General features: G+C 48.0%; 1 protein-coding gene across 1 annotated transcript; it reads right to left on the reverse strand.

The window, feature by feature from the left end:
* Positions 1–945: 945 nt before the first annotated feature.
* Positions 946–17161, reverse strand: LOC141172153 (solute carrier family 2, facilitated glucose transporter member 1-like). The gene is made up of 7 exons (XM_073656028.1): positions 17000–17161; positions 16758–16920; positions 16484–16671; positions 15625–15729; positions 6286–6387; positions 5984–6187; positions 946–5897 (listed from the first exon to the last, which is right to left on the reverse strand). Exons 1-7 carry the CDS (start codon positions 17153–17155, stop codon positions 5697–5699), a joined length of 1119 nt encoding a protein of 372 aa, XP_073512129.1. The 5' UTR covers positions 17156–17161; the 3' UTR covers positions 946–5696.
* Between the last annotated feature and the right edge of the window lie 7 nt (positions 17162–17168).

Below are 17168 nucleotides of genomic sequence, written 5' to 3' on the forward strand. Positions count from 1 at the left end.
ATACACTTGTATGGAGTGAGACCGCGCACACTGGACGGCTACGTCGCTAGAGACACAGAGTGACTGCAGACTTATGAATCCCCCCAGTGCAGGCACTGTGCGCTGCTGGGACTGTGCGCTGCAGGGATTCACCAGTTTTTGACATGGGATCGGAGGTGATGTATGCGACATGCAGACTCCCGTACAGAAGCCGTCTAGTTGGCGCAGCGTCCTGCCATACACTTGTATGGAGTGAGACCGCGCACACTGGACGGCTACGTCGCTAGAGACACAGAGTGACTGCAGACTTATGAATCCCCCCAGTGCAGGCACTGTGCGCTGCTGGGACTGTGCGCTGCTGGGACTGTGCGCTGCGGGGACTGTGCGCTGCGGGGACTGTGCGCTGCTGGGACTGTGCGCTGCGGGGATTCACCAGTTTTTGACATGGGATCGGAGGTGATGTATGCGACATGCAGACTCCCGTACAGAAGCCGTCTAGTTGGCGCAGCGTCCTGCCATACACTTGTATGGAGTGAGACCGCGCACACTGGACGGCTACGTCGCTAGAGAAACAGAGTGACTGCAGACTGATCAGTTTAGACCGGACAACCCCTGTAAACATCCTCTGTGGGGGAAGTTTACAGGTGAGTGACTAACATGAGGAAAGCAACAATTTGTAGAGTTTACAATCTACGAGATACTGAGTGATTGAAAAAGCCTAGGACAAGAATGTTGTGACGTACGAGAGTGGTCAATCTGTACATGAAAGGCTCCTTCCAGGACATACGGGAACTCTCCTGTGCCCCGGCCAGTTCATTACACACCAATGAGTCTCTTCTTTCCTTGTCATCATCTAGAAGACGATTCGCCTCTAATTCCAGGAGTGAAATGTCACCTCCAATACATTCACAGCTTGTCTTGCAGCTTTCTTTACATCCCATCCCTAAGAAATGCACTGAACGAGCCTTAGTCACAATTCGTTACTTTTATTTAAAGACATTTGTTACAAACTGACAATAAATAAAAAAAAATGAAGAGAAACTAGAATAAAACAGTCATGAGTAATGAGCAAATACCCTGTTCCACGCTCACAAACACGCCAATATTAGCCGTATAAATATCATGCCATCAACTTCTTGGGACAAACACGTCATCACTGTTCATAAAATCAAAGGCTGTGTGACAATCCTGTGTGGTACAACATGTGCGAGCAGACATGTAAGAAGTCATCGACCGGAAGTGATGAGCAGACATGTAAGAAGTCATCGACCAGAAGTGATGAGCAGACATGTAAGAAGTCATCGACCGGAAGTGATGAGCAGACATGTAAGAAGTCATCGACCAGAAGTGATGAGCAGACATGTAAGAAGTCATCGACCGGAAGTGATGAGCAGACATGTAAGAAGTCATCGACCAGAAGTGATGAGCAGACATGTAAGAAGTCATCGACCGGAAGTGATGTGCAGACATGTAAGAAGTCATCGACCGGAAGTGATGAGCAGACATGTAAGAAGTCATCGACCGGAAGTGATGTGCAGACATGTAAGAAGTCATCGACCGGAAGTGATGTGCAGACATGTAAGAAGTCATCGACCGGAAGTGATGAGCAGACATGTAAGAAGTCATAGACCGGAAGTGATGAGCAGACATGTAAGAAGTCATCGACCAGAAGTGATGTGCGCGGATTTCACCTCCTCGACGGAGGAAATATCACAATCTTACATCTGCAAGACCAGCACTGCTCAGGGTTATTGGTTTCATTTTGGATATTTGGCAGCAAATTCATTTGTATATATATATATATATATATATATATATATATATATGTGTGTGCACAGTGGATATAAAAAGTCTACACATTCATGCTAAAATGGCAGATTTTTGTCATGTAAAAAGAAAATCCTACCAAGAAGCATTTAAGATTTTTTATTCCACCTTTAAAATCTGTCATAATCTGTACAATTCAGTTGAAAAATAAACTTTTTTTTTCATAGGAAAAGACTTCAAAGAACTAAATGAATGCGGTTGCATAAATATGCACATCCTTACACTAATACTTTGTTAAAGTCCTTATTAAATTTATATGTTCTCCCCATGTTTGCGTGGGTTTCCGCCTGGTTCTCCAGTTTCCTCCCACCCTCCAAAGACTGATAGGGAATGTAGATTGAGAGCCCCAGTGGGGACAGTGATGATGATGTCTCTAAAGCTGTGGAATTAATGGCGCTATATAAGTGAGTAAAATAAATAAATACATTTATTACAGCATTCAGTCTTTTGGGGTCAGGGTCTGTAAGAGTAGCACATCTAGACTTGGCAATCTTTGACGGCTCCTTGCAGCAGCTCCACATCTGTCAGATTATGGGGTCATCTCCAGTGTACAGCGCCGTCTACATTTTACCACAGATTGTCCCCTGGGTTAAGGTCTGAGCTCAGGCCGGGCCATTCAAGAACTTTCATCTTCTTTAGCCAAGCTATTCTTTAATTCGTTTGGAGGAGGCCTAGGGTCGTTGTTATGCTGAAAGGTGAATTTACTCTTCAACTTCAGATTTTGTTGCAAAATTGACTGATATTTGGACTGTTCATAATTCTCTCTACCTTCACTAAAGCCCCAGTTGTAACTGTTGAAAAACAGGCTCAAAGCCCAATGCTGCCTCCACCATGCTTCACTGTGGGGATGATGCTCTTTTAGTCATGCGCATAGTTGGCGTTGGGCCAAACATACCTTTTCAAATTATGGCCCAAAATTCCCCCCTTGGTGTCATCAGATATAACACGTTTCCCGTATGCGTTTGATAGACTTAATGTAAGTTTTGTCAAAACATAGCTGTGCTTGGATGTTTTTCTTTGTATGGAAAGACTTCCATCTTGCCACCCAACAGACCGGACATATTAGGAATACGGGACATTGTTGTCACATGCAGGATACAACATGTACCTGCCAAGTCACTTCTTGATGTCTTCACAGTGTCCATGGTAGATCTGATGACTTGGAACTTTTTTTTTGCACTCTTCACCTGACGGCCAACTTTCCACAATGAGATCCTTTGCTGTGTTGTCAGCTGTTTGCAAACCAGAAAATGTCAGGAAAATCCTCCTAGAACAGCGGAACTTTCTATGGGAATGTAAATGACGGCAGCTGAGCGCTGACCACTATGTAACATGAGGATAAATGGGATTGGCTCCCACATCCCCAATTATAGGAGGGTGCTCACATTTATGCACCCACATTATTTTACATTTGTTATGTTTATTCATTTTGTTTAATCAGTGGATTTGTACAGATTATGGCAACATTAAAGGAGGGAAAAAGTTCTAAAAGCATTCTTCTTGGTAGGATTTTTTTTAAAGGAATTTTTTGAGGGGTGTGTAGACTTTTTATATCCACTTATATGAAATAATAAATTCAGCTGCCAGTGAGTCAGTGACCAGCCTGCCGGTAAAGTAACAATGGCCTCTATGGCAGGCAGCCATCTTTATTATTCGTCACGGTATAGCAATCTACATACATATTTGGACACAAGGAAAGATCTAACCATTTACATATTAATACCTCATATTCAGTACACAGAACAGACTATGGTGGAAATATAATAATAAAAAATAAAATACATTTCTTCTAGACAATAAGAAGCATTATAGTAAAGTTACAGCTGAAAAATTGACCTTTACTTGTTATGATCTACTGTGCAAAACTCACAATACAACTACAATACATATGTACAGAAGAATAACACCATCCAACAAAAATATATATTTATATATATACCTATAAATATATATATATATATATATAAATATCTGTAAAACTATACAAAGAAATGTGTCTCTGCGGGAAAATTGGAAAGTGAGCCTGAAGCTGCATGAGATAAAATGCTTCATCCGTAGGAAAGAAACACAAGTGTGTGGTTAAGGCAATTCCTGGCCGGCCCACCATAGATCTGGACTGAGCGACAGATTCTACCAAGTCAGATTCTACCAAGTCAGATTCTACCAAGTCAGATTCTACCAAGTCGGAGACTTGAAACACCCACTGCAGGGTCACAGCCTTTGTAACATTATCAGTGCTGCTGTCATTGTCCCCGCAGTCGACCCTTGCACTCTCTCAGTGCCGCACAGCAATTTGAGGAAAACTCATCAGTGCAGGGCAAATAGGGTCTGTTCCCAGCTTCAACTTCTAGGACCAGCCCGAATGTGAGCAGCATTCTCTCTGCTCTGAAGGTCTAACAAGAATAGCCCTATTAATTACCACAATGGAGTTTATGTTGTACCTAGCGGACTGGGCAAGTAACCAACAACTGGAATGGTAAAAAAAAAAGTTATGCAACCTGTACATGTCAGATTGTACAGATGTGTCATTTGGAAAAACATGATTGTAGAATAAAATAATCATAAAGTAGTAATGGAAGTCTGCAGTCAGTACAGCCCACCGGAGACTTCAAGAGCGGACAAAAGGCAAGGAGGACAGATGTATTGTGCATCTCCTGTTCAAAATTGTTCCCTACATTAGTAAACGGCATTGAGAACTCTCATATCATAATGTAAGATTGTGTTCTATGTGTCACCTGCACCATCTACTCATATCATAATGTAAGATTGTGTTCTATGTGTCACCTGCACCATCTCCTCATATCATAATGTAAGATTGTGTTCTATGTGTCACCCGCACCATCTACTCATATCATAATGTAAGACTGTGCTCTATGTGTCACCCGCACCATCTACTCATATCATAATGTACGATTGTGTTCTATGTGTCACCCGCACCATCTACTCATATCATAATGTAAGACTGTGCTCTATGTGTCACCCGCACCATCTACTCATATCATAATGTAAGATTGTGTTCTATGTGTCACCCGCACCATCTACTCATATCATAATGTAAGATTGTGTTCTATGTGTCACCCGCACCATCTACTCATATCATAATGTAAGACTGTGCTCTATGTGTCACCCGCACCATCTACTCATATCATAATGTAAGATTGTGTTCTATGTGTCACCCGCACCATCTACTCATATCATAATGTAAGATTGTGTTCTATGTGTCACCCGCACCATCTACTCATATCATAATGTAAGATTGTGTTCTATGTGTCACCCGCACCATCTACTCATATCATAATGTAAGATTGTGTTCTATGTGTCACCCGCACCATCTACTCTGTGTCATCCATGGCCGGTAATACCAGTATAGGGTAAGATATGATTCTCTGCAGCCTCTTGTCGTCTCCTTTCCTCTACAGTCACAGAAAAGAGAAAAATATAAAACTACAGTACGTAAACGAGAGTCCAAGATGGGCTTGATGAGCAGACCGCTCCCCGCTTAGTGTTGTCGGTCTGAAATACATATATACTTATTCATGTATTAAAAAAAAAAAGGAACTTCCGTCCTTCAAATCTCCACAAATGGGGCAAAAAAATCTGCAAAGAAGCTCTAGAATATGAACAGCTAAGCTGTGGTTATTCCAGATGGTTTGAAATGCCCTGAACGGTGCTTGAAAATGGTTTTCTGGCTAGCAGTGCTCTCGGAGGAGGTGGCAGTAAGTCAGGAAGAGGCATTATTATGCCTAAAAAAAAAAAACTAAACTGAGCAACTGCTTCCCTCGCCCTGTCCTAGCCCGAAGTCCCTCTGCATCGCTAATAAACACTGGCAGACTGCACACGGGCAGAAAAGAGGAGGGAAGTCACAAGAGGTAGGTAAGAATGGCGCCGGGTTAGACTTGGGAATCTCCCAGGCTGTGGAATTCTTCCGGAGAAGTTTGCTTGTCGGCATTGGTCTCCCCACCCTGCCTGAAATCGGAAGAGATTTCGTCAAAGGTGCGACCCTTTGTCTCAGGCACTTTGAAGAACGTAAAGATGAAGAAGACGATCAGCAGGACCGTGAAGATGATGAAGACGTAGGCCCCGCAGAGTTTCTGCAAAGGAAAGAAGACACATAATTAAGAATCAAGAAGGAGATATTACGGCTCCAGTGTAAAGCGATACGATAAGGGTCACTCACCTCTACGTATTGGAAGCCCATTCCCACAATGAAGTTGGAAGTCCAGTTGGAAAGTCCAGCAACTGCAATAGCGGCAGGGCGAGGACCCTGACTGAAAAGCTCAGCAACAATGAACCAAGGAATGGGTCCCGGTCCTATTTCAAAGAATGCCACAAAGCCAAAAATGGCTACGATACTGAGGTAGGACATCTCTGATACACGGTCCTGTTGGTGGCAGACAAGATAATTGGATGAATACACTTGGACCATGTCATTCGTTATTATTTCTCAAACCTTTCATTTCATTGTGAGTTGTCACTTACCAGTAATACAAGAGCGATAGTCATCAATATAGCACATGCAGCCATGCCTCCCAGTCCGATAAGATGAAGGGTACGTCGTCCAGCTCGCTCAACTACAAAAAGCTGCAAAACAAGAACAGTACAACTGAGACTGCATCGCCGCTCACAGTACAACTGAGACTGCATCACTCCTCTCACAGTACAACTAAGACTGCATCGCCACTCTCACAGTACAACTGAGACTGCATCACTCCTCTCACAGTACAACTAAGACTGCATCGCCACTCTCACAGTACAACTGAGACTGCATCACTCCTCTCACAGTACAACTGAGACTGCATAGCCGCTCACAGTACAACTGAGACTGCATCACTCCTCTCACAGTACAACTAAGACTGCATCGCCACTCTCACAGTACAACTGAGACTGCATCACTCCTCTCACAGTACAACTGAGACTGCATAGCCGCTCACAGTACAACTGAGACTGCATCGCCACTCTCACAGTACAACTAAGACTGCATCGCCACTCACAGTACAACTGAGACTGCATTGCCCCTCTCACAGTACAACTGAGACTGCATAGCCGCTCACAGTACAACTGAGACTGCATCGCCGCTCACAGTACAACTGAGACTGCATTGCCGCTCTCACAGTACAACTGAAACTGCATCGCCACTCTCACAGTACAACTGAGACTGCATCGCCGCTCACAGTACAACTGAGACTGCATCGCCACTCTCACAGTACAATTGAGACTGCATCGCCGCTCACAGTACAACTGAGACTGCATCGCCGCTCTCACAGTACAACTGAGACTGCATCGCCGCTCACAGTACAACTGAGACTGCATCGCCATTCTCACAGTACAACTGAGACTGCATCGCCACTCACAGTACAACTGAGACTGCATCGCCATTCTCACAGTACAACTGAGACTGCATCACTCCTCTCACAGTACAACTAAGACTGCATCGCCGCTCACAGTACAACTAAGACTGCATCGCCCCTCTCACAGTACAACTGAGACTGCATCGCCGCTCACAGTACAACTGAGACTGCATCGCCGCTCAAAGTACAACTGAGACTGCATCGCCGCTCTCACAGTACAACTGAGTCTGCATCGCCGCTCACAGTACAACTGAGACTGCATCGCCGCTCACAGTACAACTGAGACTGCATCGCCGCTCACAGTACAACTGAGACTGCATCGCCACTCTCACAGTACAACTGAGACTGCATCGCCACTCTCACAGTACAACTGAGACTGCATCGCCACTCTCACAGTACAACTGAGACTGCATCGCCACTCTCACAGTACAACTGAGACTGCATCGCCACTCTCACAGTACAACTGAGACTGCATCGCCACTCACAGTACAACTGAGACTGCATCGCCGCTCACAGTACAACTGAGACTGCATCGCCGCTCACAGTACAACTGAGACTGCATCGCCACTCTCACAGTACAACTGAGACTGCATCGCCACTCTCCCAGTACAACTGAGACTGCATCGCCACTCTCACAGTACAACTGAGACTGCATCGCCACTCACAGTACAACTGAGACTGCATCGCCGCTCACAGTACAACTGAGACTGCATCGCCGCTCACAGTACAACTGAGACTGCATCGCCGCTCACAGTACAACTGAGACGGCATCGCCCCTCTCACAGTACAACTGAGATTACATCGCCCCTCTCACAGTATAACTGAGACTGCATCGCCGCTCACAGTACAACTGAGACTGCATCGCCGCTCACAGTACAACTGAGACTGCATCGCCGCTCACAGTACAACTGAGACTGCATCGCCGCTCACAGTACAACTGAGACAGCATCGCCCCTCTCACAGTACAACTGAGACTAAATCGCCCCTCTCACAGTACAACTGAGACTGCATCGCCGCTCACAGTACAACTGAGACTGCATCGCCGCTCAAAGTACAACTGAGACTGCATCGCCGCTCTCACAGTACAACTGAGACTGCATCGCCGCTCACAGTACAACTGAGACTGCATCGCCGCTCACAGTACAACTGAGACTGCATCGCCGCTCACAGTACAACTGAGACTGCATCGCCACTCTCACAGTACAACTGAGACTGCATCGCCACTCTCACAGTACAACTGAGACTGCATCGCCACTCTCACAGTACAACTGAGACTGCATCGCCACTCTCACAGTACAACTGAGACTGCATCGCCACTCTCAGAGTACAACTGAGACTGCATTGCCGCTCACAGTACAACTGAGACTGCATCGCCGCTCACAGTACAGCTGAGACTGCATCGCCGCTCACAGTACAACTGAGACTGCATCGCCACTCTCACAGTACAACTGAGACTGCATCGCCACTCTCACAGTACAACTGAGACTGCATCGCCACTCTCACAATACAACTGAGACTGCATCGCCGCTCACAGTACAACTGAGACTGCATCGCCGCTCACAGTACAACTGAGACTGCATCGACGCTCACAGTACAACTGAGACTGCATCGCCGCTCACAGTACAACTGAGATGGCATCGCCCCTCTCACAGTACAACTGAGACTACATCGCCCCTCTCACAGTATAACTGAGACTGCATCGCCGCTCTCACAGTACACCTGAGACTGCATTGCCGCTCTCACAGTACAACTGAGACTGCATCTCCGCTCACAGTACAACTGAGACTGCATCGCCACTCTCACAGTACAACTGAGACTGCATCGCGACTCTCACAGTACAACTGAGACTGCATCGCCACTCACAGTACAATTGAAACTGCATCGCCACTCACAGTACAACTGAGACTGCATCGCCGCTCACAGTACAACTGAGACTGCATCGCCGCTCACAGTACAACTGAGACTGCATCGCCGCTCACAGTACAACTGAGACTGCATCGCCACTCTCACAGTACAACTGAGACTGCATCGCCACTCTCACAGTACAACTGAGACTGCATCGCCACTCTCACAGTACAACTGAGACTGCATCGCCACTCTCACAGTACAACTGAGACTGCATCGCCACTCTCACAGTACAACTGAGACTGCATCGCCACTCACAGTACAACTGAGACTGCATCGCCGCTCACAGTACAACTGAGACTGCATCGCCGCTCACAGTACAACTGAGACTGCATCGCCGCTCACAGTACAACTGAGACGGCATCGCCCCTCTCACAGTACAACTGAGATTACATCGCCCCTCTCACAGTATAACTGAGACTGCATCGCCGCTCACAGTACAACTGAGACTGCATCGCCGCTCACAGTACAACTGAGACTGCATCGCCGCTCACAGTACAACTGAGACTGCATCGCCGCTCACAGTACAACTGAGACAGCATCGCCCCTCTCACAGTACAACTGAGACTAAATCGCCCCTCTCACAGTACAACTGAGACTGCATCGCCGCTCACAGTACAACTGAGACTGCATCGCCGCTCAAAGTACAACTGAGACTGCATCGCCGCTCTCACAGTACAACTGAGACTGCATCGCCGCTCACAGTACAACTGAGACTGCATCGCCGCTCACAGTACAACTGAGACTGCATCGCCGCTCACAGTACAACTGAGACTGCATCGCCACTCTCACAGTACAACTGAGACTGCATCGCCACTCTCACAGTACAACTGAGACTGCATCGCCACTCTCACAGTACAACTGAGACTGCATCGCCACTCTCACAGTACAACTGAGACTGCATCGCCACTCTCAGAGTACAACTGAGACTGCATCGCCGCTCACAGTACAACTGAGACTGCATCGCCGCTCACAGTACAGCTGAGACTGCATCGCCGCTCACAGTACAACTGAGACTGCATCGCCACTCTCACAGTACAACTGAGACTGCATCGCCACTCTCACAGTACAACTGAGACTGCATCGCCACTCTCACAATACAACTGAGACTGCATCGCCGCTCACAGTACAACTGAGACTGCATCGCCGCTCACAGTACAACTGAGACTGCATCGACGCTCACAGTACAACTGAGACTGCATCGCCGCTCACAGTACAACTGAGATGGCATCGCCCCTCTCACAGTACAACTGAGACTACATCGCCCCTCTCACAGTATAACTGAGACTGCATCGCCGCTCTCACAGTACACCTGAGACTGCATTGCCGCTCTCACAGTACAACTGAGACTGCATCTCCGCTCACAGTACAACTGAGACTGCATCGCCACTCTCACAGTACAACTGAGACTGCATCGCGACTCTCACAGTACAACTGAGACTGCATCGCCACTCACAGTACAATTGAAACTGCATCGCCACTCACAGTACAACTGAGACTGCATCGCCGCTCACAGTACAACTGAGACTGCATCGCCGCTCACAGTACAACTGAGACTGCATCGCCGCTCACAGTACAACTGAGACTGCATCGCCACTCTCACAGTACAACTGAGACTGCATCGCCACTCTCACAGTACAACTGAGACTGCATCACCACTCACAGTACAACTGAGACTGCATCGCCACTCTCACAGTACAACTGAGACTGCATCGCTGCTCACAGTACAACTGAGACTGCATCGCTGCTCACAGTACAACTGAGACTGAATCGCCGCTCACAGTACAACTGAGACTGCATCGCCGCTCACAGTACAACTGAGACTGCATCGCCGCTCACAGTACAAATGAGACTGCATCGCCCCTCTCACAGTACAACTGAGACTGCATCGCCGCTCACAGTACAACTGAGACTGCATCGCCGCTCACAGTACAACTGAGACTGCATCGCCACTCTCACAGTACAACTGAGACTGCATCGCCACTCTCACAGTACAACTGAGACTGCATCACCACTCACAGTACAACTGAGACTGCATCGCCACTCTCACAGTACAACTGAGACTGCATCGCTGCTCACAGTACAACTGAGACTGCATCGCTGCTCACAGTACAACTGAGACTGAATCGCCGCTCACAGTACAACTGAGACTGCATCGCCGCTCACAGTACAACTGAGACTGCATCGCCGCTCACAGTACAAATGAGACTGCATCGCCCCTCTCACAGTACAACTGAGACTGCATCGCCGCTCACAGTACGACTGAGACTGCATCGCCGCTCACAGTACAACTGAGACTGCATTGCCCCTCTCACAGTACAACTGAGACTGCATCGCCGCTCTCACAGTACAACTGAGACTGCATCGCCACTCTCACAGTACAACTGAGACTGCATCACTCCTCACAGTACAACTGAGACTGCATCGCCGCTCACAGTACAACTGATACTGCATCACTCCTCTCACAGTACAACTGAGACTGCATCGCCACTCACAGTACAACTGAGACTGCATTGCCCCTCTCACAGTACAACTGAGACTGCATCGCCGCTCTCACAGTACAACTGAGACTGCATCGCCACTCTCACAGTACAACTGAGACTGCATCACTCCTCACAGTACAACTGAGACTGCATCGCCGCTCACAGTACAACTGATACTGCATCACTCCTCTCACAGTACAACTGAGACTGCATCGCCGCTCACAGTACAACTGAGACTGCATCACCGCTCACAGTACAACTGAGACTGCATCGCCCCTCTCACAGTACAACTGAGACTGCATCGCCGCTCACAGTACAACTGAGACTGCATCGCCGCTCACAGTACAACTGAGACTGCATCGCCACTCTCACAGTACAACTGAGACTGCATCGCCGCTCACAGTACAACTGAGACTGCATCGCCGCTCACAGTACAACTGATACTGCATCACTCCTCTCACAGTACAACTGAGACTGCATCGCCGCTCACAGTACAACTGAGACTGCATCGCCGCTCACAGTACAACTGAGACTGCATCGCCACTCTCACAGTACAACTGAGACTGCATCGCCGCTCACAGTACAACTGAGACTGCATCGCCGCTCACAGTAAAACTGATACTGCATCACTCCTCTCACAGTACAACTGAGACTGCATTGCCGCTCACAGTACAACTGAGACTGCATCGCCGCTCACAGTACAACTGAGACTGCATCGCCACTCTCACAGTACAACTGAGACTGCATCGCCGCTCACAGTACAACTGAGACTGCATCGCCGCTCACAGTACAACTGATACTGCATCACTCCTCTCACAGTACAACTGAGACTGCATCGCCGCTCACAGTACAACTGAGACAGCATCGCCCCTCTCACAGTACAACTGAGACTAAATCGCCCCTCTCACAGTACAACTGAGACTGCATCGCCGCTCACAGTACAACTGAGACTGCATCGCCGCTCAAAGTACAACTGAGACTGCATCGCCGCTCTCACAGTACAACTGAGACTGCATCGCCGCTCACAGTACAACTGAGACTGCATCGCCGCTCACAGTACAACTGAGACTGCATCGCCGCTCACAGTACAACTGAGACTGCATCGCCACTCTCACAGTACAACTGAGACTGCATCGCCACTCTCACAGTACAACTGAGACTGCATCGCCACTCTCACAGTACAACTGAGACTGCATCGCCACTCTCACAGTACAACTGAGACTGCATCGCCACTCTCAGAGTACAACTGAGACTGCATCGCCGCTCACAGTACAACTGAGACTGCATCGCCACTCTCACAGTACAACTGAGACTGCATCGCCACTCTCACAATACAACTGAGACTGCATCGCCGCTCACAGTACAACTGAGACTGCATCGCCGCTCACAGTACAACTGAGACTGCATCGACGCTCACAGTACAACTGAGACTGCATCGCCGCTCACAGTACAACTGAGACGGCATCGCCCCTCTCACAGTACAACTGAGACTACATCGCCCCTCTCACAGTATAACTGAGACTGCATCGCCGCTCTCACAGTACAACTGAGACTGCATTGCGGCTCTCACAGTACAACTGAGACTGCATCTCCGCTCACAGTACAACTGAGACTGCATCGCCACTCTCACAGTACAACTGAGACTGCATCGCGACTCTCACAGTACAACTGAGACTGCATCGCCACTCACAGTACAATTGAAACTGCATCGCCACTCACAGTACAACTGAGACTGCATCGCCGCTCACAGTACAACTGAGACTGCATCGCCGCTCACAGTACAACTGAGACTGCACCGCTCACAGTACAACTGAGACTGCATCGCCACTCTCACAGTACAACTGAGACTGCATCGCCACTCTCACAGTACAACTGAGACTGCATCACCACTCACAGTACAACTGAGACTGCATCGCCACTCTCACAGTACAACTGAGACTGCATCGCTGCTCACAGTACAACTGAGACTGCATCGCTGCTCACAGTACAACTGAGACTGAATCGCCGCTCACAGTACAACTGAGACTGCATCGCCGCTCACAGTACAACTGAGACTGCATCGCCGCTCACAGTACAAATGAGACTGCATCGCCCCTCTCACAGTACAACTGAGACTGCATCGCCGCTCACAGTACAACTGAGACTGCATCGCCGCTCACAGTACAACTGAGACTGCATTGCCCCTCTCACAGTACAACTGAGACTGCATCGCCGCTCTCACAGTACAACTGAGACTGCATCGCCACTCTCACAGTACAACTGAGACTGCATCACTCCTCACAGTACAACTGAGACTGCATCGCCGCTCACAGTACAACTGATACTGCATCACTCCTCTCACAGTACAACTGAGACTGCATCGCCGCTCACAGTACAACTGAGACTGCATTGCCCCTCTCACAGTACAACTGAGACTGCATCGCCGCTCTCACAGTACAACTGAGACTGCATCGCCACTCTCACAGTACAACTGAGACTGCATCACTCCTCACAGTACAACTGAGACTGCATCGCCGCTCACAGTACAACTGATACTGCATCACTCCTCTCACAGTACAACTGAGACTGCATCGCCGCTCACAGTACAACTGAGACTGCATCACCGCTCACAGTACAACTGAGACTGCATCGCCCCTCTCACAGTACAACTGAGACTGCATCGCCGCTCACAGTACAACTGAGACTGCATCGCCGCTCACAGTACAACTGAGACTGCATCGCCACTCTCACAGTACAACTGAGACTGCATCGCCGCTCACAGTACAACTGAGACTGCATCGCCGCTCACAGTACAACTGATACTGCATCACTCCTCTCACAGTACAACTGAGACTGCATCGCCGCTCACAGTACAACTGAGACTGCATCGCCGCTCACAGTACAACTGAGACTGCATCGCCACTCTCACAGTACAACTGAGACTGCATCGCCGCTCACAGTAAAACTGATACTGCATCACTCCTCTCACAGTACAACTGAGACTGCATCGCCGCTCACAGTACAACTGAGACTGCATCGCTGCTCACAGTACAACTAAGACTGCATCGCCACTCTCACAGTACAACTGAGACTGCATCGCCGCTCACAGTACAACTGAGACTGCATCGCCGCTCACAGTACAACTGATACTGCATCACTCCTCTCACAGTACAACTGAGACTGCATTGCCGCTCACAGTACAACTGAGACTGCATCGCCCCTCTCACAGTACAACTGAGACTGCATCGCCGCTCACAGTACAACTGAGACTGCATCGCCACTCTCACAGTACAACTGAGACTGCATCGCCGCTCACAGTACAACTGAGACTGCATCGCCGCTCACAGTACAACTGATACTGCATCACTCCTCTCACAGTACAACTGAGACTGCATCGCCGCTCACAGTACAACTGAGACTGCATCGCCGCTCACAGTACAACTGAGACTGCATCGCCGCTCACAGTACAACTGAGACTGCATCGCCACTCTCACAGTACAACTGAGACTGCATCGCCGCTCACAGTACAACTGAGACTGCATCGCCGCTCACAGTACAACTGATACTGCATCACTCCTCTCACAGTACAACTGAGACTGCATCGCCGCTCACAGTACAACTGAGACTGCATCGCCACTCTCACAGTACAACTGATACTGCATCACTCCTCTCACAGTACAACTGAGACTGCATCGCCGCTCACAGTACAACTGAGACTGCATCGCCGCTCACAGTACAACTGAGACTGCATCGCCCCTCTCACAGTACAACTGAGACTGCATCGCCGCTCACAGTACAACTGAGACTGCATCGCCCCTCTCACAGTACAACTGAGACTGCATCACTCCTCACAGTCCACCATAGACAATTCACATGAGACTGCATCACCTCCCCTACGTTAGTTTTCTATTCCCTGACACACACAGAAGATTTTTCTTAAAAATAATACATTGTAATTTTAATACTTCTCTAATATTTTCACTTTGAATCTGGAGTTTTAGTTGTCAACGTTTATAGAATAAAGTTCTGAAGACTGTTGACTTAGACCATAAAACGTAGACATTTGATTATGTTCCACGTCAGCAGTTGAGCTTTGTACTCACCGACACAACGGTAAATGCAGTGTTGACAATTCCAGCACCGATGGTGGCGTAAATTGGCTGCTGAACCTGGGCTTTTTCGAAGATCATAGTAGAATAGTAGAATACCTAAAATGAACAAGATATTATGTTTATTGCCTGGCACAAGGTAGTTTTACTGCAACAGGTGAAACTCCAGGAATAGTTAAGACTGTTAGAACCCTCCTGTTAGTTTTTTCTATCTTGTGTTTTGCAGTCACGTGACCATCTGCCTATATATTCCAGCTCCGCCCTTTTGGCTGTGCTGGACTTCAGTGTTTGACTGTTTTGCTAGCCTGGTGCTTCGGTGCCTATCTCTGTCTAGTTCGCTTGGTCCTCTGGGACCTCTAGTACTTTTTGTCAGTTCGCTTGGTCCTCTTGGACCTCTAGTACTTTTTGTCAGTTCGCTTGGTCCTCTTGGACCTCTAGTACTTTTTGTCAGTTCGCTTGGTCCTCTTGGACCTCTAGTACTTTTTGTCAGTTCGCTTGGTTCTCTGGGACCTCTAGTACCTTTTTGTCAGTTTGTCTTTTGTGCTCTGCAACAACTTCTGTTTAGGAGGTGTCCCATTTTTGTCCCAGTCCTTAGTTCTTTTAGGGACCCCTCCCTTAATTCTATAGGTCTTCGTTCAGACTAGCCGAGGACTAAGGCGGGTCTGTTCACTAGGAACAGGCAGCCCGCTACATCGTAGGGATTCAGCTTAGTCTTACTGTAGGGACAGTTTTCCCCTATCTTTCCTTAGTTTATGTTGCAGATCATAACAAAGACACTCCCTTCTGTGTCTGTGCTTCATGCCTATAAGTGCTGGCGAGAAATAGATTTCTTAGAACTCTGTTTCTGTCTTACCGCATTAATGCCAGAGAGCTGCTGAGAAAGCTGCAGAACAATCGCAATGAAGATCGGCTGACGATACAATGGTGAGCGGAACAGCTCCAATATTGTGACATTCTTTTCTCTCATCATCTGACGACTCTCTTCCTTCATCTCCTGAAGATCGGTGGTTACATCGGTGGTGCCTCGAAGTTTCTTCAGGACTGCGAAAGATGAGATGCGGTCAGGCATGGTAAATTTCGCAAGATGACCCACGTATTTATGGTGAGAAAAGCTTATTGGTACTCACTACTTTTGGCTTTGTCCTCTTCATTACGGTTGATGAGTAAAAACCGGGGACTTTCAGGACAGAAGGGTAGTGCCGCTGACTGGACAAGAGCAGGTACAAAGATGCAGCCAAGAAGAAGTGGCCATAAATTGTCATTACCCATGATTGGCTCCAAGCCGAATATCTGCGTAGAGAATTGTAGATGTTGAGTCCTCTATCATGCAGAGAACTAAAGTACAAGCCATAGCAGTGCGGCTACTTACTTGGGCTATGAGAATTCCAACAACAACTCCCAGCTGGTGCAGAGTTCCCAGAGCGCCACGAAGAGATGTAGGAGCGACTTCCCCAACGTACATGGGCACAAATCCAGTAGTAAGACCACAGTAGAGACCGATTATAAACCGGCCAATAATCAGCATCTCAAAAGAGTAC

This window comes from Phyllobates terribilis, unplaced genomic scaffold (assembly GCF_046119375.1).
Source record: "Phyllobates terribilis strain yellow unplaced genomic scaffold, ASM4611937v1 Scaffold_12__6_contigs__length_324123572, whole genome shotgun sequence".
NCBI classification, from domain to species: Eukaryota; Metazoa; Chordata; class Amphibia; order Anura; family Dendrobatidae; genus Phyllobates; species Phyllobates terribilis.

Excerpts from the sequence above, each read along its gene's own strand:
- LOC141172153 (XM_073656028.1), bottom strand. The coding sequence starts at position 17,155 with ATGCTGATTATTGGCCGGTTTATAATCGGTCTCTACTGTGGTCTTACT. Across the intron at positions 16,921-16,999 it reads TTGGAATTCTCATAGCCCAA|ATATTCGGCTTGGAGCCAAT; the intron begins GTAAGTAGCCGC and ends TTCTCTACGCAG. Across the intron at positions 6,188-6,285 it reads CTATCGCTCTTGTATTACTG|GACCGTGTATCAGAGATGTC; the intron begins GTAAGTGACAAC and ends TGCCACCAACAG.